The sequence below is a fragment of the Globicephala melas genome, chromosome 9 (genome assembly GCF_963455315.2).
Source record: "Globicephala melas chromosome 9, mGloMel1.2, whole genome shotgun sequence".
Taxonomy (NCBI): domain Eukaryota; kingdom Metazoa; phylum Chordata; class Mammalia; order Artiodactyla; family Delphinidae; genus Globicephala; species Globicephala melas.
This window is the reverse complement of record NC_083322.1, coordinates 85,349,138-85,373,206: the sequence shown is the minus strand read 5'-3', so window position 1 is coordinate 85,373,206 and position 24,069 is coordinate 85,349,138. Positions and strand designations below refer to the sequence as shown.

General features: G+C 37.4%; 2 protein-coding genes across 2 annotated transcripts in view; one reads left to right on the top strand and one right to left on the bottom strand.

Annotated features, from left to right (window-relative positions):
- FAM185A (family with sequence similarity 185 member A) overlaps positions 1-24,069 on the bottom strand; it is a 150,241-nt gene that overhangs the window by 24,773 nt on the left and 101,399 nt on the right. The gene's annotated exons all lie outside the window — the stretch shown is intronic.
- The window catches only part of FBXL13 (F-box and leucine rich repeat protein 13), a 185,484-nt gene that overhangs the window by 136,656 nt on the left and 24,759 nt on the right, over positions 1-24,069 (top strand). Inside the window, 2 exon segments of the mRNA XM_030834313.2 lie at positions 4,916-5,035; positions 6,005-6,130. Of these exon segments, the coding sequence (XP_030690173.2) occupies positions 4,916-5,035; positions 6,005-6,130 (246 nt within the window).

Genomic DNA, 24,069 nt, shown 5'->3' with positions numbered 1-24,069 from the left:
AACATAGATGCAAAGATCCTCAACAAAATACTAGCAAACAGAATCCAACAGCACATTAAACGGATCATACACCATGATCAAGTGGGGTTTATTCCAGGAATGCAAGGATTCTTCAATATACGCAAATCAATCAACGTGATACACCATATTAACAAACTGAAGGAGAAAAACCATATGATCATCTCAATAGATGCAGAGAAAGCTTTTGACAAAATTCAACACCCATTTATGATAAAAACCCTGCAGAAAGTAGGCATAGAGGGAACTTTCCTCAACATAATAAAGGCCATATATGACAAACCCACAGCCAACATCGTCCTCAATGGTGAAAAACTGAAAGCATTTCCACTAAGATCAGGAACAAGACAAGGTTGCCCACTCTCACCACTCTTATTCAACATAGTTTTGGAAGTTTTAGCCACAGCAATCAGAGAAGAAAAGGAAATAAAAGGAATCCAAATCGGAAAAGAAGAAGTAAAGCTGTCACTGTTTGCAGATGACATGATACTATACATACAGAACCCTAAAGATGCTACCAGAAAACTACTAGAGCTAATCAATGAATTTGGTAAAGTAGCAGGATACAAAATTAATGCACAGAAATCTCTGGCATTCCTATACACTAAGGATGAAAAATCTGAAAGTGAAATCAAGAAAACACTCCCATTTACCATTGCAACAAAAAGAATAAAATACCTAGGAATAAACCTACCTAAGGAGACAAAAGACCTGTATGCAGAAAATTATAAGACACTGATGAAAGAAATTAAAGATGATACAAATAGATGGAGAGATATACCATGTTCTTGGATTGGAAGAATCAACATTGTGAAAATGACTCTACTACCCAAAGCAATCTACAGATTCAATGCAATCCCTATGAAACTACCACTGGCATTTTTCACAGAACTAGAACAAAAAATCTCACAATTTGTATGGAAACACAAAAGACCCCGAATAGCCAAAGCAATTTTGAGAACGAAAAATGGAGCTGGAGGAATCAGGCTTCCTGACTTCAGACTATACTACAAAGCTACAGTAATCAAGACAGTATGGTACTGGCACAAAAACAGAAATATAGATCAATGGAACAGGATAGAAAGCCCAGAGATAAACCCACGCACATATGGTCACCTTATCTTTGACAAAGGAGGCAGAAATGTACAGTGGAGAAAGGACAGCCTATTCAATAAGTGGTGCTGGGAAAACTGGACAGCTACATGTAAAAGTATGAGATTAGATCACTCCCTAACACCATACACAAAAATAAGCTCAAAATGGATTAAAGACCTAAATGTAAGGCCAGAAACTATCAAACTCTTAGAGGAAAACATAGGCAGAACACTCTATGACATAAATCACAGCAAGATCCTTTTTGACCCACCTCCTAGAGAAATGGAAATAAAAACAAAAGTAAACAAATGGGACCTAATGAAACTTAAAAGCTTTTGCGCAGCAAAGGAAACCATAAAGAAGACCAAAAGACAACCCTCAGAATGGGAGAAAATATTTGCAAATGAAGCAACTGACAAAGGATTAATCTCCAAAATTTATAAGCAGCTCATGCAGCTTAATAACAAAAGAACAAACAACCCAATCCAAAAATGGGCAGAAGACCTAAATAGACATTTCTCCAAAGAAGATATACAGAGTGCCAACAAACACATGAAAGAATGCTCAACATCACTAATCATTAGAGAAATGCAAATCAAAACTACAATGAGATATCATCTCACACCAGTCAGAATGGCCATCATCAAAAAATCTAGAAACAATAAATGCTGGAGAGGGTGTGGAGAAAAGGGAACCCTCTTACACTGTTGGTGGGAATGTAAATTGATATAGCCACTGTGGAGAACAGTATGGAGGTTCCTTAAAAAGCTACAAATAGAACTACCATATGACCCAGCAATCCCACTACTGGGCATATACCCTGAGAAAACCATAATTCATAAAGAGTCATGTACCAAAATGTTCATTGCAGCTCTATTTACAATAGCCCAGAGATGGAAACAACCTAAGTGTCCATCATCGGATGAATGGATAAAGAAGATGTGGCACATATATACAATGGAATATTACTCAGCCATAAAAGAGACGAAATTGAGCTATTTGTAATGAGGTGGATAGACCTAGAGTCTGTCATACAGAGTGAAGTAAGTCAGAAAGAGAGAGACAAATACCGTATGCTAACACATATATATGGAATTTAAGAAAAAAAAAAAGTCATGAAAAACCTAGGGGTGAAACAGGAATAAAGACACAGACTTACTAGAGAATGGACTTGAGGCTATGGGGAGGGGGAAGGGTAAACGGTGACAAAGCAATAAAGAGGCATGGACATGTATACACTACCAAACGTAAGGTAGATAGCTAGTGGGAAGCAGCCGCATAGCACAGGGAGATCAGCTCGGTGCTGTGTGACCGCCTGGAGGGGTGGGATAGGGAGGGTGGGAGGGAGGGTGACGCAAGCGGGAAGAGATATGGGAACATATGTATATATATAACTGATTCATTTTGTTGTGAAGCTGAAACTAACATACCATTGTAAAGCAATTATGCTCCAATAAAGATGTTTTAAAAAAAATAAATAAATAAAAAATAAAAAAGAGTGGATATATGTAAAAAAAAAAAAAAGTATATACTCAGGATTGTTGTGAGGATCAAATAAGTTAATTCATGTAATGTACTTAGAATAGTGTCTGGCACATAATAAGCACTCAAGGAATGTTACCCTTTATTATTATTACTGCTTTATAATATGTTTTAATATCTAATAGAATGAGACTCTTTATTAGTAGTCTTCTTTTAAGTTATCAGATATTTTTGCCAGTTTATTCTTCCAAGTGAACTTTAGAATAATTTTGTCATATTTCAGAAAAAATCCTATTATTAATTGAAATTATGTTAAATATATAAATTTTGGAAAGATATATAGTTTTATAATACTTATCTGATTTTCTCTTTACCCAAGAATTATTTATTAAAAATGTATTCAGATATCCATGTAGTTTATATCTAATTATCATTGTTACTAATTTTTCATTTTATGACATCATGGTACAAAAATACAGCCTGTACAACTTCTGTCTTTTGGGATCTTTATTTAGGGGTAATGCTGGTGAAAAAGATGATGGTTATGTTGTTTATCATGTTGAATATATATGAATAGTCCATGGAACTTAAATTACATTAATTATATTACTTAAACTTTATGCCCCTTTTCTGTTTGTCAAAAGCTAAGTCTAATACAAAATTGTATCTTAATTATGTTCTTTTTGAATTTTTATTTTTCTTTCATTTTGTATTTATGCTATATTATATATTGCATAAAAGTTCATGACTAAAATTACCAAATAAAAAAAAAAAGAATCCAGACTGGCCTTGGATTTCTCTTCTGTAACAGAAAATTATTTATAATTGATCTTTTTATTAATATTGTTTATATTGTTATATAATATATATACATTTATATGTTTGGTATTTCTGTTACAGAGGAGAAATCCAAGGCCAGTCTGATTTTTTAGGGTTTTTTTTTGGGGGGGGGTTGTTGGTTTTTTTTGGCTGCACTGCACAGCATGTGGGATCTTAGTTCCCCAACCAGGGATCGAACCAGTGCCCCCTGCATTGGAAGCATGAAGTCTTAACCACACTGATTTTTTAAAAAAATTATTTTACTGGGCTTCCTTGGTGGCGCAGTGGTTGAGAGTCCGCCTGCCGATGCAGGGGACACGGGTTCGTGCCCCAGTCAGGGAAGATCCCACATGCCGTGGAGCGGCTAGTCCCGTGAGCCATGGCCGCTGAGCCTGCGCGTCCGGAGCCTGTGCTCTGCGATGGGAGAGGCCATAACAGTGAGAGGCCCGCGTACCGCAAAAAAAAAAAAAAAAAAAAAAAAAAAAAAAAATTATGTTATTGAAGTATAGTTGATTTACAATGTTGTGTTAATTTCTATGGATAGTCTGATTTTTTTTATCACACACACACACACACATATATATATTTTAATTGTTACATCATTACACCATTTCACTGTATGCAATTTCATGGCAGTAAAGAATATGCTCCCTAAATTCTATACCCAACCATATTATCTTCATTGGGGTGATACCTAATCAATGTAAAATTACCCTGTTAGTCTTGCTTAATATTTTTACTAGTATAGTATTCTAACTCTATGTAAAATTATCACCCCTGTGTTAATTTTATTTACCTTTACCTAATACCACTGCACAATTTTCTTTGTTTTTGTTGTCATCTTATTATAAATCTGTTTCTGGTTGACTATTTATAATTTAGAGAATCATTTATAAATGTGGACTTACATGGGAGGGGTGGGAGGGATGGCACTGACACATAGGTGTCTATGATTAAGGACAGTATGGGAAGACTGAGGTCAAGATCTTACAGCATCAGATTTTCTCTGCTTCAGAAAGAAAGGATCTTTAGGTAACTTATTAGGTTCCCAGTCCAGCTAAATTGACCTGTACTTAGTGGAAATTCCTCCAAGATTTTGACAGTAGTTTGACTGTTAGGCTTGGTTCTCGCTATCCTAAGCTTTTGTCTTTTTCTTTTGCAGGAGATTGCGTCAGGCACTGTTTAACATGATCACATTTTAACCCCAGGGAAGAAACCTTATAGGCTATCTGTTTTATTAATAATTAGGCCACCTAATTAAATGAACAGATGAATAGGAATACCATTTTTAGTAATATTTCTCCCATTACTATCATTTATATATTTTCTATTAAAATAAAAGCTATATAATCAAATTTGGTTTACAAATGTTGGCAAAATACCAGATATAGATATCACCTTGCTATTTTGGAATGTATTGGGTATAGTAACTTATTTTAATAGTATTCTACATATTTATACATAAAATCACATGTAGAGCTTTTCTTACTCTTTCCTACAGAATTGGTGGCATGGGACTAAAGCAGTTTCTTGATGGTCCTGCAAGCACAAAGATAAGAGAGCTAAATTTATGTAACTGTATCCACCTGGGTGATGCCTCTACTGCAAAACTATCAGAGTGGTATGATAAAACAATAATATTTTACATCATGTTATTAGTAATCGTATATTTGTTAATAGGACAGATCAGAGGTAGACTTTTGAAGCCATTTGGAAAACATGAGGGATGTCCAGAAGCTGGTCCAATATTCAGCAAAATGAAATAAGACATTGGAGTCATGGAATGAATGAATCTTTTGACTATATCTAAGACGTTTCTTATAAAATTTCAACTTGCAGAAAGTCTGAGATCGAATCACTCATGAAGTTATGAATAGCTATACCTGGGTGACTTCTCTGTACTTTTCAAGGATATCATCTCTATGTAAACCTTTACAGTGTTTCCCAAGGGATATTCTAGCTGGTGGGTTTATTCTTGATCCTGTTTACTTGTAAAAGGTCTTGTGTACACTAAAGGGTTAAGTACAATTCTTGTAACACACTTGTAAAGATAAGTGAGAAATTTAACTTTGCACTTTTAGTGGTCATTCATCGTGGTATTTAGGAGTTGCTCCACGTGTAGATGTATTTCTGGTGTATCCCAAAGCCGCGAAAGAAGGCGGTCCCAATCGTGGTATTTACATGATAGTTTTTGTATGCATGTAATATATTTTTTCTTAATAGAAATTGCAATATGAAATGAAATCACAGAATGTTTTATACAATAATCCACCTCTCTTTCATTCAACTTTGTAATGTCAATTATTTCTACTTTTTTTTTTTCCTTGGCTGTGCTGCCCACAGCATGTGGGATCTTAATTCCCGACCAGGGATTGAACCCGCGCCCCCTGCAGTGGAAGCCTGGAGTCCTAACCACTGGACGGCCAGGGAAGTCGCAATTATTTACACTTTTAAGCTTACTTTTATGACAAGAAAAGGAAAATCCTTGTTTCAATAGCATTTGCTTTCCCCAAGTAGTTTTTAATATGAAGAAATTTCTACTGAGTGTGATTAAAAGCTAAAATGAACTCTTCATGCTACTTTCTTTCAGCTGCTCTAATTTAGACTACTTGAGTTTACGAAATTGTGAACATCTGACTGACCTAGGAGTTGAATTTATTGTAAACATCTTTTCTTTGGTATCACTAGATCTCTCTGGAACAGACATCTCTAATGAGGTAAAAACAATTCAATGACTTCTATTGCTTTCTGTAATATAATCATTTTCCATTGTGTAAACAATGGAGAGAACAATTATTTTTATTTCTTAGAATATTGGATTATAAAGGGCAAGTTTGGGAATATTGTTTCTGGAATAGCGATGGATGAAGTTATTTGTAAATCAATGGTCTTGTTTTTCTTCTTTAAAAATTGGCAAAACACAGTATTTTGAGGAAAGTCCTGACAGATCAGAGTTTTATGTGATAGATCTGACATGTGTTTCAATTATAGACATTTGGTTATTGTGGAGATATATTTTGGATGGCTTAGGTATATTTTTCCTGTGGATTGTATATTCTATAAGACTACCTGAGTGCCTTGAGATCCAAGTCCTTAGTTCAAAACTGAAGTCTAGAAATGGCCTCTACAAATCTATAAGAGGATACATTTTAAGAAACTCATTTCTTGCAAGCTGCTGTTGCTACTCGTCAGAGTTGAAACACAGGTCACACCTATCCTATCATTCCAGCACTGCCCCATTTACTAATCAAAATGAAGATAAACCCAGAGATCTGTCATGTTTCTGAAAGACTTTAATGGACTGTAGTTAGATAAGGAATGTACTGGCTTCTCTTAAAAATCAAAGCATTGGGAGGGATAGAAGAGGACAACAGAGGTGAGGATCTCTCCCCCATCTGCTTGCTAAATCCCTATTCATCCCTCAAGTTCATCAAATATCACCTGTCTCTGAGGCCTTCTCTGAGAAGTCCTACCTTACAGGCAAGTACAGGAACTTCTCTATGTACATCTCCAGCCACAGTGCATTCTTTAACATGACCTGTTTCTGTTTCTCACTGCATTACTGATACCTGTGTTATATGTCCATCCTTCCCTACATATTCATTGGGCTCTTTTAAATAACTATGTCTGTTCATTGGTTCAGGTTCTTTCCTTTCTTTATCTAAGAGTGAATTTAGATTCAGCCTCCATTCTGCTAGGTGGTCTCCTCTTCCCTTCCCTGGAGTGTTGTCTAAATGTAGTATGAGAGTGGGAGCTCAGGGCAGTTACATGTAGTCAACTCATGGTGGAATCAAGCCTGGTCTTCTCAATGCTGTCTTTTGTCCAAGGTGGAATCCAGTGAGATGTCTGAGGGCCCATTTGGTTTCCTTCCAGGTAAATTCCTGATGTGTCTTCCCTTTCCTGGCTCCAAGCCCCCCTTCAAGTCTTCAGGCTCCTTTGTCATAGGGGCCCTTGCTCTGGGCCCCTCCGGGTCATCCTGGGGCATGGGGACTCTGTGAGGCCTTCTTAGGTCCACAATCCCAGACATCCCCTGCAGACATTTTCCTGCTGTTACATCTGGGTGTATTTGCCCTCAGACCCGTGCCTCACCCTTCTCACTCTCCTGCAGAATGGCTGATTCATGTCAGTTAGATTCCAGTTGGGTTTGGTGCTTGTGAGGCATTTGTGCACAATGGGAGGGTCAGAAGGAGGGAGAGGCCAGGTTTTCCTCCACCTTTCCTTTCATTATTGTCATCAGCTGCATGTCTTTTGTGATCTACTCCCTTTAGTCAGAACTGCTGTGGTTCTAGCTTCCCTCCTGACCTTGGACTCTGGGCTCTAATAAACACCATTGCTTCCCGTTGTCTTTCCAGCATAGGGGTGGTAGTGGTTTCCTGCTGCTAAATCTCTAGATTTTGTCATTATTCCATTAGGCTTCTCAGTTCTCTAACACCTATGTCGTCAATTCTCTTTCACAATTAAATTTCCTCAGTTTGAAATTAGAGTTGTTTTTATTTTCCTTATTAGATCTTAGCTGGTAAAATGATGAGCGTAGGAAAACTCTCCTGCCTTGTCGCTTTGCACAGCCATACCAGGGAAAGGTAGAATGAGTTCTCATGTACTCTTAGACCCCCAAACCTATCAGGAGATAGAGTCCAGGGAGGTCTGGAACAGGGCCCTGTATCCCAGCACCTCATTCTTTTGCTTCCCTCCTGCTCTCCCTTCCCCTCTTCTTCCTCCACTCTCCCCTCCTTCCCCCGCTTCTCTCTCCCTTCTTCTCCTCTCTCCTTTCTCTTCTCCTTCCCCCTCTGCTCCTCTCCCCTCTTCTCTTCTTTGCTCCCAGTCTCTTCTCTTGGCATAGATTCTTTGTCTAATCTGAGGGTGGAAGAAATGTTCCAACTGATTACATGGTTTTTAAAAATGTCATGTTCCAAGTCTTTCAGGGTTTAGAATTTAAAGCTTACAAGTCTAGGATGTCTTTCTCCTGTGTTGTTCTGTAAAAACCCTTCCCTGACACATATAAGTAGAAGGCCAGGCTGTTGTCTGAAGGGTCACAGGGTAACAAGAAGGATCAAAGCACATTTTAAAGTACATCAAAATATAATTCCACCACAGCACTCATCACAAGCCTGAAGGATCTGGTGAACATTTGTTGAATTAACGAAGGTAGGCTCAGATGCTCTATCCTAGTTTTTAGCATTTGCGAAAAGCTCAGTTTTTATTTTCGAAGACCATATATTAAAATTTTTAACTGAGGAAAAGTTAAAAACTTAGGAATATAGCCTCAAGTCCCATTCACTTTTAATTTTCTTGTAAAGAATACACACAATCTGAAAGAGCACCTATGGAGAAGAAAGCTAGTTGTTTTCTGCCAAAAGTCTGAAAAATATGTCTTCTGAAGGCTGTTGTTTTCTTCCTCCAAGTAAGTTAAATTGTGATCTAAAAGTCAAATCATTGACAACATAGTGCTACAACAGCTGTGGAAGCTAACCTCAAACAGTCAAATTAAAATGAGTCAGCCCAGATGTCAACTCAGGCAGCTAAACACCAGCCTGGATTGTAGGTCTGATGAAGTGCAAATATGACTATAGACTTAACATTCGAGATTTAAACTCTGGAATGTTACAGATATTCACCAGAGATCAAATGTGACCACTTACGCCTTTGGGAAAAAAACAATTTATGTTTTCTAATAATTATGTTCACTCACAATTCTTTTCACTAGTGAGTTTTTAGTTACAATCACACTACTTACTTAGTTAACAAAAATATACTCCAATTACATTGTGCTTGGTGCTGGGGATACTGGGCTGAACAAAACAGACAGGGCCCCTCCTCCTAGCCCTTACATTCTAGTGGAAGACAGGTGTGAGACAAGTGGTTACAAAACATGATGGGTGTGGGAAACAAACAGATGGGAAACTTAACCTGGCTCAGAGAGTCAGAGAAGATCTTCTTTTACGAGAGAAGGAGAAAGAGTATGTGGTGAGCCAAAGAAAAAGCTCGCACAAAGGTAGAGAGGTTGAAAGTATGGTCGCATCAAGGAAATCTGCACATTTAGGTATAGCTTGATTAGGAGGAGAGTGGTGAGAGATGATGTTTGAGAGGTAGGCGGGGGCCAGGTCATAAGGGGCCCAGAAGCCACAGTGAGGAGTTTGTTCTCTGCCTTGTTGGCAATGGAAGGACATTCAGTATTGTCAATTAGACAGTAACACAGTCAGACTGACATTTTGAAAAGGTCCCTCTATCTGCTGGATAGACATGGGGATGACAGATGTACTAGTGACCAATTATAAAGTAATCCAGGTGAAAAATTATGAGGGTCTATATTAGGGCTATAACCAGGGAGATGGTAGTAGGGCTGGCACAGCAGATTGAGGGACATTTAGAAGAAAGAATCGAGGGGAGCTAGGGATAGAAGGAGTATGGGGGTAAGGAAGAGGGGGAGGGAATCAAGGATGATGCCAGATTTTTGGCTTGAGCATCTGTATAAATGGTGGTGTCCTTTACTGAGCTGTGTCCCTTCCATAGGGGGAGGAACAGGTTGGCTACAGGTTGGGAAAATAGGCATGTTTAGTTTGAGTCACCTGCGAGACAGCTTTATAGAGATGTATAAGCGCTCCAGAAATAAGCAGGGAAATCAGTGAAATTTACTCTTTGGAGGTAGAAAAGCTCTCTAGGGTTGCAGTGGGTGATGGGGCACTGTGTTCAGAAAGTCATGGATACTTATGAGCAAGTTAATCAGCAAAGGCAAAACTACAGATATTTAGAAATCCAAAAAGATGTTTAATTGAGAGAGCTAATTTAAATGGGGGAAGCCAAGAAGAGAACACAGTTATTTCAAACTTTATACATTTTTTATAATTATTTTACTGTCTTCGGCCATTCTTTTTGTGGACAATAGTGACTAATGTATTACATCATCCATGAATAAAAGTTACTTAGGAAGTTATCTAATAAGCATATTTTATAGAAAAGGAAAAACATCAACTTTTCCAATATAAACAGGATAGGGTTTGTAAGTGAAGGAAATAGCTTATTAATGTGATGGTATTTTAAGCTATCTTTAAAATTCTTTAACTTTCCATAACTTTTTCTTAATGTCTAATTTAGTGGGATGTTATCTGTTCTCTACTTACCCCAGAGGATTGTTTGAATATAAGGTTATATCTCCATGTATACAGGAAAATGTTTTCCACTCTAGTTAGGAGAATTATCATTTGCTGAAGACCACAGGATCCACAGATAGGGCAGTTCAATCTGTTGCTTAAACTGTTTTAGTCACCACCATACTTGTTTAAAGGAAAAATGAGTCAGAGCAATGTTCCAGACAGTATGCTTAGACAGAGGCTTTAAGAAGACTCTTTCATTTGCCTGATTTTCAAAAGTTTTCACCATGAGTGCCTACTGTGTAGGCCATCTCCTGGAGTCCCCTCACTGGAATGTGAGATCCATGAGGCTGAGACTTTGTTTTGTTCACTGCTGTTTTCCCTGGGGGTAGCAGACACTCATAAGTACACATTGAATGAAGGAACAAATGCTGAGCTCTAGGGCACCAAATTTGAATAAGATCTGTTCCCTGCAGCCCAGTTTGGAAGGGTGTGACTAATTTAAATATGGTGTGGCAGGTGTAGTGGTAGAGGAAGCAGAGAAAAGGATCTATTAACTCAGTCTGTCTAACACAGAAGCATGCAAATGCATGCTTGTTGAAGGAACTTTACGTAGCTTAGTACTGCTAGAATATACTGTGAAAAGGAGATGTCACTGAGGGAATATCACGTTATCCCCAAGGAGCCTGGACTTGAATCAGTGGATGATGAAGTAGCATCTAGAAGGGGAGCCACAGTCAGAGTCAGCCTCCCATTTTAGATTATTTGGGTTATTCTCTGGGTGACAGACTGGAGGGGAGACCAGTGGGAGTTACTTCAGTAGTTAAAGAAAGAGATGAGGAGTTCTTGAACTAGGTCATAGGACAGAAGTAGTATGGAAAGAACATATTCAAGACTACTTAGGAGGTAAAATTGAAAGAACTCGATGACTGATTGGATGTGGAAGATAAGAGCCTGGGGGTGAGGGGGAGGATAAGAATGATTCCAAAATCTGGCTTTGGGCGGATGGAAGTCCTACCTGAAAGAAACTTAGGTAATGTAGGAAAAGTAGCAGGTTTTGAGGGAAAGGTGACGTCAGTTTTATCAGACTGAGTTAGAGTGTGTGGGATATTCAGGCCAAAGGCTTGGGAGAGAGATCCTGAAGGAAGACTCAGATTTAGGAGTCATCAGCATGGAGGTGTGAATGTGGCCAAGATCCGGAGAGACAGTGTAGGGAGTAAGGAGAGATGTGTACCCAGGAAGAACACAATAGAACACCAATATTTAAAGAATGGGAAGAAGATAAATCCATGAAGGATACTAAAGAGAGAAGATGAAAAATGTTGTAAGAGAATCAGGTGAGTGTAGTCATGTGTGGAATGTTGAGGGAATAACCAACAACGTCTAATAAAACAAAAATAAAATCGGAGAAAGACCAAAATTTGAAAGAACATTTACCATTAATTAAACAGATGCCTGCCAACCCCTCTGATATCATTTCATGTGCCTGCTCCTCTCATTCTCTTTCCTCCAGCCCCACTGCCACTTTCAAGCTCCTCAAACAAACCAAATTCTTTACTACCTCAGGATCTTTATACATATTATACTTTCTGCTTGGGATGCTCCTCCTCCCACTCTTGTGCTTGGGTAGGTAGATGCTAAGCAAGTAATCCCTGATGTCCCTGACAATAGCTGTAGAATCTTGACATGGGCTGATAATGCCTTTTAAGATATTCTGGATGTAATTTTATAGATACTAAACATTAGGCATGCTATCTGTAATTATCAGAAAATCACACTCTCACAAGCCTCTTAGATAGCCTCATCCACGAGACGGCAGACGGCAGAAGCAAGAAAAACTACAATCCTGCAGCCTGTGGAACAAAAACCACATTCACAGAAAGACAGACAAGATGAAAAGGCAGAGGGCTATGTACCAGATGAAGGAACAAGATAAAATCCCAGAAAACCAACTAAATGAAGTAGAGATAGGCAACCTTCCAGAAAAAGAATTCAGAATAATGATAGTGAAGATGATCCAGGACCTCGGAAAAAGAATGGAGGCAAAGATCGAGAAGATACAAGAAATGTTTAACAAAGGCCTAGAATTAAAGAAAAAACACCTCGAGGATTTAAAGAAAAAACAAACAGAGATGAACAATACAATAACGGAAATGAAAAATACACTAGAAAGAATTAGTAGCAGAATAACTGAGGCAGAAGAATGGATAAGTGACCTGGAAGACAGAATGGTGGAATTCACTGCTGCAGAACAGAATAAAGAAAAAAGAATGAAAAGAAATGAAGACAGCCTAAGAGACCTCTGGGACAATATTAAATGCAACAACATTCGCATTATATGCGTCCCAGAAGGAGAAGAGAGAGAGAAAGACCCGAGAAAATATTTCCCATGTTAGGGAAGTCAAAAACTTCCCTAACAGGGAATGGAAAAAGCCATCCAAGTCCAGGAAGCGCAGAGTCCGAGGCAGGATAAACCCAAGGAGAAACACGTCTAGACACACAGTAATCAATTTGGCAAAAATTAAAGACAAAGAAAAATTACTGAAAGCAGCAAGGGAAAAATGACAAATAACATACAAGGGAACTCCTGTAACATTAACAGCTGATTTCTCACCAGAAACTCTACAAGCCAGAAAGGAGTGGCATGACATATTTAAAGTGATGAAAGGGAAGAAGCTACAACCAAGATTACTCTACCCGGCAAGGATCTCATTCAGATTCGATGGAGAAGTCAAAAGCTTTACAGGCAGGGCTTCCCTGGTGGCGCAGTGGTTGAGAGTCTGCCTGCCGATGCAGGGGACATGGGTTCGTGCCCCGGTCTGGGAAGATCCCACATGCCGCGGAGCGGCTGGGCCTCTGAGCCATGGCCGCTGAGCCTGCGCGTCCGGAGCCTGTGCTCCGCAACGGGAGAGGCCACAACAGTGAGAGGCCCGCGTACAGCAAAAAAAAAAGAAAAAAAAAAAAAAAGCTTTACAGGCAAGCAAAAGCTAAGAGAATTCAGCACCACCAAACCAGCTCTACAACAAATGCTAAAGGAACTTCTCTACGTGGGAAATACATGAGAAGGAAAGGACCTACAAAAACTAACCCCATACAATTAAGAAAATGGTAATAGGAACATACATATCAATAAGTACCTTAAGCGTGAATGAATTAAATGCTCCAACCAAAAGACACAGGCTCGCTGAATGGATACAAAAACAAGACTCATACATATGCTGTCTACAAGAGACCCACTTCAGACCTAGGGACATATACAGATTGAAAGTGAGGAGATGGAAAAAGATATTCCATGCAAATGGAAATCAAAAGAAAGCTGGAGTAGCAATACTCATATCAGAAAAAATAGACTTTAAAATAAAGCATGTTACAAGAGACAAGGAAGTACACTACATAATGATCAAGGGATCAATCCAAGAAGAGATATAACAATTATAAATATATATGCACCCAACATAGGAGCACCTCAATACATAAGGCAACTGCTAACAGCTATAAAAGAGGAAATTGACAGTAACACAATAATAGTGGGGGACTTTAACACCTCACTTACACCAATGGACAGATTGTCCAAACAGAAAATTAATAAGGAAACACAAGCTTTAAATGACACAATAGACCAGATAGATTTAATTGATATTTATAGAACATTCCATCCCAAAACAGCAGATTACACTTTCTTCCCAAGTGCACATGGAACATTCTCCAAGAAAGATCACATCTTGGGTCACAAATCAAGCCTCAGTAAATTTAAGAAAACTGAAATCATATCAAGCATCTTTTCTGACCACAACACTATGAGATTAGAAATCAATTACAGGGAAAAAAACGTAAAAAACATAAACACATGGAGGCTAAACAGCACATTACTAAGTAACCAAGAGATCACTGAAGAAATCAAGGAGAAAATCAAAAAATACCGAGACAAATGACAATGAAAACACGATGATCCAAAACCTATGGGATGCAGCAAAAGCAGTTGTAAGAGGGAAGTTTATAGCAATACAAGCCTACCTCAAGAAACAACAAACATCTCAAATAAACAATCTAACCTTACACTAAAGGAACTAGAGAAAGAGGAACAAACAAAACCCAAAGTTAGCAGAAGGAAAGAAATCATAAAGATCAGAGCATAAATAAACGAAATAGAAAAGAAGAAAACAAGAGCAAAGATCAATAAAACTAAAAGCTGGTTCTTTGAGAAGGTAAACAAAATTGATAAACCATTAGCCAGACTCATCAAGAAAACGAGGGAGAGGACTCAAATCAATAAAATTAGAAATGAAAAAGGAGAAGTTACGACACCACAGAAATACAAAGCATCCTAAGAGACTACTACAAGCAACTCTATGCCAGTAAAATGGACAACCTGAAGAAATAGAAAATATGAACAGGCCAATCACAAGTAATGAAATTGAAACTGTGATTTAAAATCTTCCAACAAACAAAAGTCCAGGACCAGATGGCTTCACAGGTGAATTCTATCAAACATTTAGAGAAGAGCTAACACCCACCCTTCTCAAACTCTTCCAAAAAATCGCAGAAGAAGGAACACTCCCAAACTCGTTCTATGAGGCCAAGATCACCCTGATACCAAAGCCAGATAAAGATACTACAAAAAAAGAAAATTACAGACCAATATCACTGGTGAATATAGATGCAAAAATCCTCAACAAAATACTAGCAAACAGGATCCAACAACACATTAAAAGGATCATACACCATGATCAAGTGGGATTTATCCCAGGGATGCAAGGATTCTTCAATATATGCAAATCAATCAATGTGATACACCACATTAACAAATTGAAGAATAAAAACCAGATGATCATCTCAATAGAAGCAGAAAAAGCTTCTGACAAAATTCAACACCCATTTATGATAAAAACTCTTCAGAAAGTGGGCATTGAGGGAACTTACCTCAACATAATAAAGGCCATATACAACAAATCCACAGCAAACATCATTCTCAATGGGGAAAAACTGAAAGCATTTCCTCTAAGATCAGGAACAAGACAAGGATGTCCACTCTCACCACTGTTATTCAACAAAGTTTTGTAAGTCCTAGTCATGGCAATCAGAGAAGAAAAAGAAATAAAAGGAATACAAATTGGAAAAGAAGAAGTAAAACTGTCACTGTTTGCAGATGACATGATACTATACATAGAGAATCCTAAAGATGCCACCAGAAAACTACTAGAGCTAATCAATGAATTTGGTAAAGTTGCAGGATACAAAATTAATGCACAGAAATCTCTTGAATTCCTATGCACTAATGGTACAAAATATGAAAGAGAAATTAAGGAAACACTCCCATTTACCACTGCAACAAAAAGAATAAAATACCGAGGAATAAACCTACCTAAGGAGACAAAAGACCTGTATGCAGAAAACTATAAGACACTGATGAAATAAATTAAAGATGATACAAACAGATGGAGAGATATACCATGTTCTTGGATTGGAAGAGTCAATATTGTGAAAATGACTATACTACCCAAAGCAATCTACAGATTCAATGCAATCCCTATCAAGTTACCAATGGCATTTTTTACAGAACTAGAACAAAAAATCTTAAAATCTGTATGGAGACACAAAAGACCCCAAATAGCCAAAGCAGTCTTGAAGGAATGAAACGGAGCTGGAGGAATCAGACTCCCTGACTTCATAGTATACTACAAAGCTACAGTAATCAAGACAATATGGTACTGGCACAAAAACAGAAACATAGATCAATGGAATAGGATAGAAAGCCCAGAGATAAACCCACGAACCTATGGTCAACTAATCTCTGACAAAGGAGTCAAGGTCATACAATGGAGAAAAGACACTCTCTTCAATAAGTGGTGCTGGGAAAACTGGACAGCTACATGTAAAAGAATGAAATTAGAATACTACCTAACACCATACACAAAAATAAACTCAAAATGGATTAGAGATCTATATGTAAGACCGACACTGTAAAATTCTTAGAGGAAAACATAGGAAGAACACTCTTTGACATAAATCACACCAAGATCTTTTTTGATCCACCTCCTAGAGTAATGGAAATAAAACCGAAAATAAACAAATGGGACCTAATGAAACTTAAAAGCTTTTGCACAGCAAAGGAAACTACAAACAAGATGAAAAAACAACCCTCAGAATGGGAGAAAATATTTGCCAAGAATCAATGGACAAAGGCTTAATCTCCAAAATATATAAACAGCTCATGCAGCTCAATATTAAAAAAACCAACAACCCAATCCAAAAATGGGAAGAAGACCTAAATAGACATTTCTCCAAAGAAGATATACGGATGGCCAAGAGGTACATAAAAAGCTGCTCAACATGACTAATTATTAGAGAAATGCAAATCAAAACTACAATGAGGTATCACCTCACACCAGTTAGAATGGGCATCATCAGAAAATCTACAAACAACAAATGCTGGAGAGGGTGTGGAGAAAAGGGAACTCTCTTGCACTGTTGGTGGGAATGTAAATTGATAGAGCCACTATGGAGAACAGTATGGAGGTTCATTAAAAAACTAAAAATAAAATGACCATATGACCCAGCAATCCCACTACTGGGCATATACCCAGAGAAAACCACAATTCAAAAAGACACATGCACCCCAATGTTCATTGCAGCACTATTTACAATAGCCAGGTCATGGAAGCAACCTAAATGCCCATTGACAGACAAATGGATAAAGAAGATGTGGTACATATATACAATGGAATATTACTCAGCCATAAGAAGGAACGAAATTGAGTCATTTGTAGAGACGTGGATGGATCTAGAGACTCTAATATAGAGTGAAGTAAGTCAGAAAGAGCAAAGCAAATATCGTATATTAACACATATATGTGGAACCTAGAAAAATGGTACAGATGAACCGGTTTGCAAGGCAGAAATTGAGACACAGATATAGAGAACAAACGTATGGACACCAAGGGGGGAAAGTGGCGGGGGGGATGGTGGTGGTGGTGTGATGAATTGGGAGATTGGGATTGACATATATACAATAATATATATTAAATGGATAACTAATAAGAAACTGCTGTATAAAAAAATAAAATAAAATTCAAAAAAATTCACACTCTCAACCTAGGTCATTTCAAGGCAATATCAGTAGGTTTTATTTTATTGATGCATTCTCTCTTTAAGAAAACATAAATCACATGGTGAGATTAATTACTCTAGATGGTTTTCTAAATAAGTGTTCTTTAGTTCCTAATATATTGTATCTTATCTCTGCCACATTACAGTATAGTCCCCTAGAGGGGTGTTATGCTTTTAGATGGCCTCATTTGGGTAGCACCCTAATTATTTTCAAATTGAACTGCAAAACAAACAAAAAAACCAGTAATCCTAATTGAATATTGGCGTGTGGTTTCCATCTTAATTTTAATTGTATATGTTATAAGGTCATTTAGTTTCAGATATTTCTAGCCAAAAAAAAATAAGCCAACGTGAGAACTTCAACAATAGCTCCTATATCTGTCCCCTGCCTCCCCTCCAACCCTGCTGCCACTGCCATAGTTCAAGCACCATTTCTCCTTACTAACCTCTCTTGCCTTAAGTATCACTGTCCTCAGATCTGTTCTCCACTCTGCTGTGGTGTGATCTTGCACCATGCAAACCTGAGCCTTTCACTTCCTTGCTCAGACTTCTTCAGGAGCTCTACGTTGCTTTCAGCATAAAGTCTAAATAGTCTACTGTGGAGGACCAAGCTCCTCCTGAGGTGGTTCCTGCCTACTTGTGCAGCCTCACTTCCAGATGACTCCCACCTTTCATCTTTGCTCCAGAGACATAGAACTGACTCTCCTACAGCTCCGCAAACATGTCATGCTCTCCTTGCCTTCCCATTTCTGTGAGTTAATCTCTCTGTCGGAAACAGCCTTTCTTCTTGTCCACCTAGTAAATTCTTGCTCATCCCTCAAGTTTCAGCTGTGTGAAGCTCATCTGGAATTCCTGGGCAGGCTTAGGATCTACCTGCCTTGTGCTTCCGCTGTACTTTATAATGCCTCCAATAAAGCAATCAGCTCGATATATTTTAATATTTTTTTCCACGCCTATCTCCTTACAAATTGTAAGTTTCTTGAGGGCAGAGGCTGGATCCTCCTATCTTTGGGATGCCCAGCATTATGCTTAGTACATAGAGGTGTGTAAAATATTTGATCAGTGAGTCAGTGAGTGAGGGAATGAATGGATCTGGTACCGTTTCCTTCCTGTAAACCAAACACTTAGACTTTTAAAAATTCCACATTTTCTTAGCTATGATCTGAGCTGGAGTGGGAGAGCTTACAGTTGCATGTCTTAATCTGATGATGTGCTTTCAAGAGACCACCCATCTGCATGGAACACACATACAAATAAAGCCTGAGGTTTAGTGCAGCACAACCCCTAAAGGAGGAAGCACATGAAATCACTTGAGATTTAAGAAATAGAAAGAATGGGAGTTAAAAGAAAGCAGAATAACTCAGAGACAAATGGATTTGCCTTGGATTAAAAACAAAAAACACATTAGAAGTCTGCCCTACTGAACTTTTTCATATGAAGCTGGACCTCTCCTTAGTCCATTCCAGGCCCTTCTTCCCAGCCAGTGGCCTTATATGAGTCTGCTGGTCCCAGGACTAGCAATAGTGGTTTTCCTCATAGAAGTTCCAGTCAATTTTCTCCTGTTTCCAGCAAAATGCCTACTAAAATCATTGCAAAAAGAAGTGACCATCCTGAGCTTGTCTTTTCCCTCAAGGAGAATATCTGGTTGATATAACTTTCCTCTCAACCTCCATCAGGTAGGAGGCAAGTAGACTCAAGGTGACTTTTCTATTTCCAGGTAACAGAGATGCTAATTTTCCTTCCCTCCATAAACATATAGAGGACCAATTTCTGTGTATTGACCAAAGCCTGCTTTCCTTTAGACTTGTAGGTTGGTAAATTAGGGTGGAAAGGTTGACACATTTCAAAAAGAAGTATGATACAAAATTCATACTAATAATCAAGTAAGTAGAAATAAATAAAAATAATTAAGAAGAAAAGGTAAATTATTTTTATAAAATTGTAATTGCTAACCAGAGTATAAAGGGGAAGATCACTTGTGAGGTTAAGATACATTTTCATGGACATTGTACAAGATAGCATTATCAATGATTTTAGAAAGAGGATGTGTTAATTGAGATAAAACATATTTCCAATAAAAGTTCTGTTCTTTACTCCTAAGAGAATGTGGTAGGCAACACCAAACACAGCGAATCTTTTAGAAAGAAACATTATATAAATGTTAACACTGATTCACACAATTACAAAGGGAACTAGATTTCATCCAAGAATTCTGAGAGTATGCCAGCAAGATAAGGGAAAACTGGGTCCATAAAAATAATTTTATAAATAGACTACTCATTCATTCACAAATACTTATTCATTGTCAACTGTGTGTCAAACGCTATGCAAGGTTATAGGAGTATTAAACTTACACAGCCTGGTCTCAAGGTACACCTTAGTGGCAAAACAACAACAAGAGTAACAACATTACATGGCTAAAAGTTACTAAAAGAATGAGTTCAGAGTGTGGCTTCACATCCTTACTGGTGTCACAACACTATGAGAGTTCAGGCAAGTTACTCTGTGCCTCCATTACCCTCTCTTTAAAACAGTAATTATAATATTACTTTCCTCATAGTGTTGTGAGGATTTGTAAAGTGCTTAACATAAGTGTGTGGCACACGGTAAACATTCAATGCATCTTCGCAATAATTTATTGGAATTATGACATAATGAGGTATATTTGCTGTTATGGAGATATGTGCACTGCACTGCATCTTGGCAGCATGGATGAGTTGGAAAGTGAGTGCTTTTGCCCCGTTGTCTCTGTGGAGGAGTCAGCAGATGCTCTTCAGCTTTTGAGGTGCAGCTAAGAGCTTCAGTAGGTGTTTGTGAGGTAAAGAAGAGAAGGGCATTCTCAATGAAGGAAGAAGCAGGGGGGAAGGCATAGAGACATGACAGAGGGTTATATGTTGGGAGATCCACAGGTGACTTTGTATTGGCATAGCATGGCCTGAGAAGACGGAGGATGTGGCAGGAGATGAGGATGGAGAAAGAGGAGGAGGGCAGAATGTGTATGGCCTCGCAAAGCGATTCAGACTGTGCTATATGCAATGGGAGCCACTGAAGAACTCTGAGTACGACTCATACAGATTTGTGTACACAGACAACGGTAAGGGGGATCTATTTAAGAATGGGAAAGGTATTGCAATGACACTAGAAATAATGAGGTTTTGATCATGGTGGCAGATGAGGCATGCATAAGAGATTTTTAGGAGGTAGTATAGGTAGGGCGGGCTTGGTGATTGATTGGATATGGGGAGCAGTGGGGAGAGGAGTAGACACAGATAATATCCAGGTTTTTATCTGGTCAGCTGTGGACATGGTGGTACCATTAACCAGGAAAAGAATCCTAAGAAAAGGATTAGGACTTGGACACAAGATGCTGAATTCCATTTCAACATGTTTCAATCCAGTACCAGGACACATCTCTCCTGACTAAGAGCTCATTTGGTCCTGGCTAACAAAAAAGACAGACACCCATTTGACTTCAGAATCTTCCCTTTTGTTTTGTTTTGTTTCTCAGTATGTTTGACAAGGAATCATAGGCATTCCATATATTACAATTTAAGCATTACTGAAAGCAGAAAATTTACGCAAAGGATTTTCAACAACACCTTCTAACTGTATCCCCTCTATCACACTAACTTATATCCCATTTTACCCTCAAAAAAAAAAAAAGCAGCAAGAAAGGAGGCTTCTTATGTTTGCTGTTAGGGATCTTTTGTTCTTTTTAGATTTCTCATGATCTACACCCCCAATAATTACATCAAAGTCCTCAGTCATCCTAGACTCCTGGGTACCTCATTCCATCTTATTTCATAGAATGTATTTTCCAACATCCTATATTCAAATATCCTAAATTGTATAGATTATATTTATAGATTTCTCAGAGAAATTTCCCCCTATATTTGTTTATCTTTGTGATTGTATTTTATGTGAATTTTCTGTTTAGATTCTTTAGTCATTTATATATTGAGGGGTCTCAATATTCCTGCCAATTTGTATGAACTCCTTATAATGTAGTTATTAATCATTTGTCATATTTTCTCCATACTTTACAATGGCTTATGTCATGACTACGGAAGAGAGGTTTGTTTCAGTGTTTTAATATTGAAAGCCTACAAGCTACTGCTTATAAAGAGTATTCAAGAAAAAATGAATTAAAAGTTGGACAAACTATGCAATCTTATGTAATTTTATACAGATTTTTTCAAGAGACTTTCTTTAATCATACGCAGAACAGATTATAAAATTTATTTATGCTTATTTACTGTTCTGGTGTGCCTGTATTAAAGTGCTGACAGTTTCCAAACTGAAATATACCATAAACAAGGATGGTTCCTGGCTATCAGATAAACTACATTGTATTTTATTCTAAAGTTAGTATTCCATAATGCCTAGACCATCTTCCAGACTTTTTCTAAAAGCACAGACTCTCAGAAGAAAAGCCATGTGCAAGTTGTAAAGACTAAATCTTTCAGATTGTGAAGCTGATTAACAAGGTTTCCTCAACAATATATAAAACTTGTTTTTTAATTATGACCAAATATTTAGTCTTATAATAGGGCAACATACTGATGTTTTTATTTTCCTCAGTGTGTCATCTTTTGCCAACAAACAACATAATTACACCAAGCAAAACAGTAACTCCATTTTGTAAATGCGCTTAACAGGAGTTTGGGAAAATTAAAAGACTGTTGCCTGTTAGAATGGCTATTACCAAAAAGATAAGAAATAACAAGTGTTTGTGAGAATGCGGAGAAATGGGACTGCTTGTGCACTGTTGGTAGGAATGTAAATTGGTGTAGCCACTATGGAAAACAGTACGACGGTTCCTCAAGAAATTAAAAATAGAACTATCATATGATCTAAATTTTCCAAAGGAAATGAAAACATTAATTTAGAAAGATATATATAACCCCCCTGTTCACTGCAGCATTATTTACAATAGCCAAGACATGGGAACAACCAAAGTGTCCATTGATGGATGACTGGATAAAGAAAATGTGGTGTATATATATATATATATTTAGCCATAAAAAAGAAGGAAATCTTGCCATTTGTGACAACATGGATGAAACTTGAGGGCACAATGCCAAGTGAAAAAAGTCAGACACAGAGGGATAAATACTGTATGATCTCATTTATATGTGGAATCTAAAAAAAAACAAATAAAAACCTCATAGACACAGAGAAGAGATTGGTAATTGGTGGAGGTGGGGTTGGGGGGTGTGGGCAAAATGGGTGAAGGGGGCTAAAAGGTACAAACTTCTAGTTATAAAATAAATAAGTCATGGGGTGTAAAGTACAGCATGGTGACTACAGTTAATAATAATGTATTGTATATCTGAAAATTGCTAAGAGATATCTTAGAAGTTCTCATCACAAGAAAAAAAATTTTAACTATATATGGTGACAGATGTTAAACAGACTTATTGTGATGGTCATTTCACAATATACACAAATACTGAATCACTATATGTACACCTAAAACTAATATAATGTTATATGTTAATTATATCTTAATAAAAAAGATTGTTAATAGGTAACACAACAAATTAACTGGGACAGCTAGTTGTTATGTCTAAAATAATCTTTTGTTCAAAGTACCTCTCAAACTATTCAGCAGGAAATAAGGGAAAGAGTGATGGAAAAAAAGGTTTAAATAAATAACAGATTCTATATTTAGAAGGAAGGATAGAATCAGAACACTCAGCATTTTGCAACTTTCAGCAAAATAACTGATTTAGGCAAGGATCATCAATTAATGCTCAAATCACTGACTGAAACGTTGTTGGGAAACAGGGAATTCATGTGGTCTCAAAGGATCACATCATGGATTATTTATTAAATAAACAGAAAAAATACAGTTCTAATGAAACTGCACCTAGGTAGTAGTTTTACAGAAAATGTTTACCTAGAATCTAATCATAAGGAACAGTCAGACAAATCCAGAATGTGGGACATTTTACGTAATGGCTGGCCTGGGATCTTGAAAGACAACATTTAAAGAAAAAAAAAAGGCTAAAGAGACATGCAACCAAATGCAACGTGTGAACTCTGAGGACTGGATAAAAAGCAAATTTGAATACTGACTCTATATTATATAGTATGGTAGTACTGTTAATCTTCAGTATCATATTATATATACATAATCCTATATAGTTACATAGGAAAATGTCCTTATTCCTAGGAAGATGCATATAGAATATTCAGAGGTAAAGCATCAAGATAGCTGAAACTTATTTTCAAATGGTTCACACTACACATATGAATTTAAAATATATATATTATATATACATATAAAACTATATTCACACATAAATATCAGTAAAACTATAACAGCAATTAAGCAAAATGTGGCAAAGTATTTATAACTGGTGAATTTAGGTAAAGGATATATAAGTGTTCATTATACCATTCTTTGAACCTCACTGTAGATTTGAATATTTTCAAAATAAAGAGTTGGGGGAAG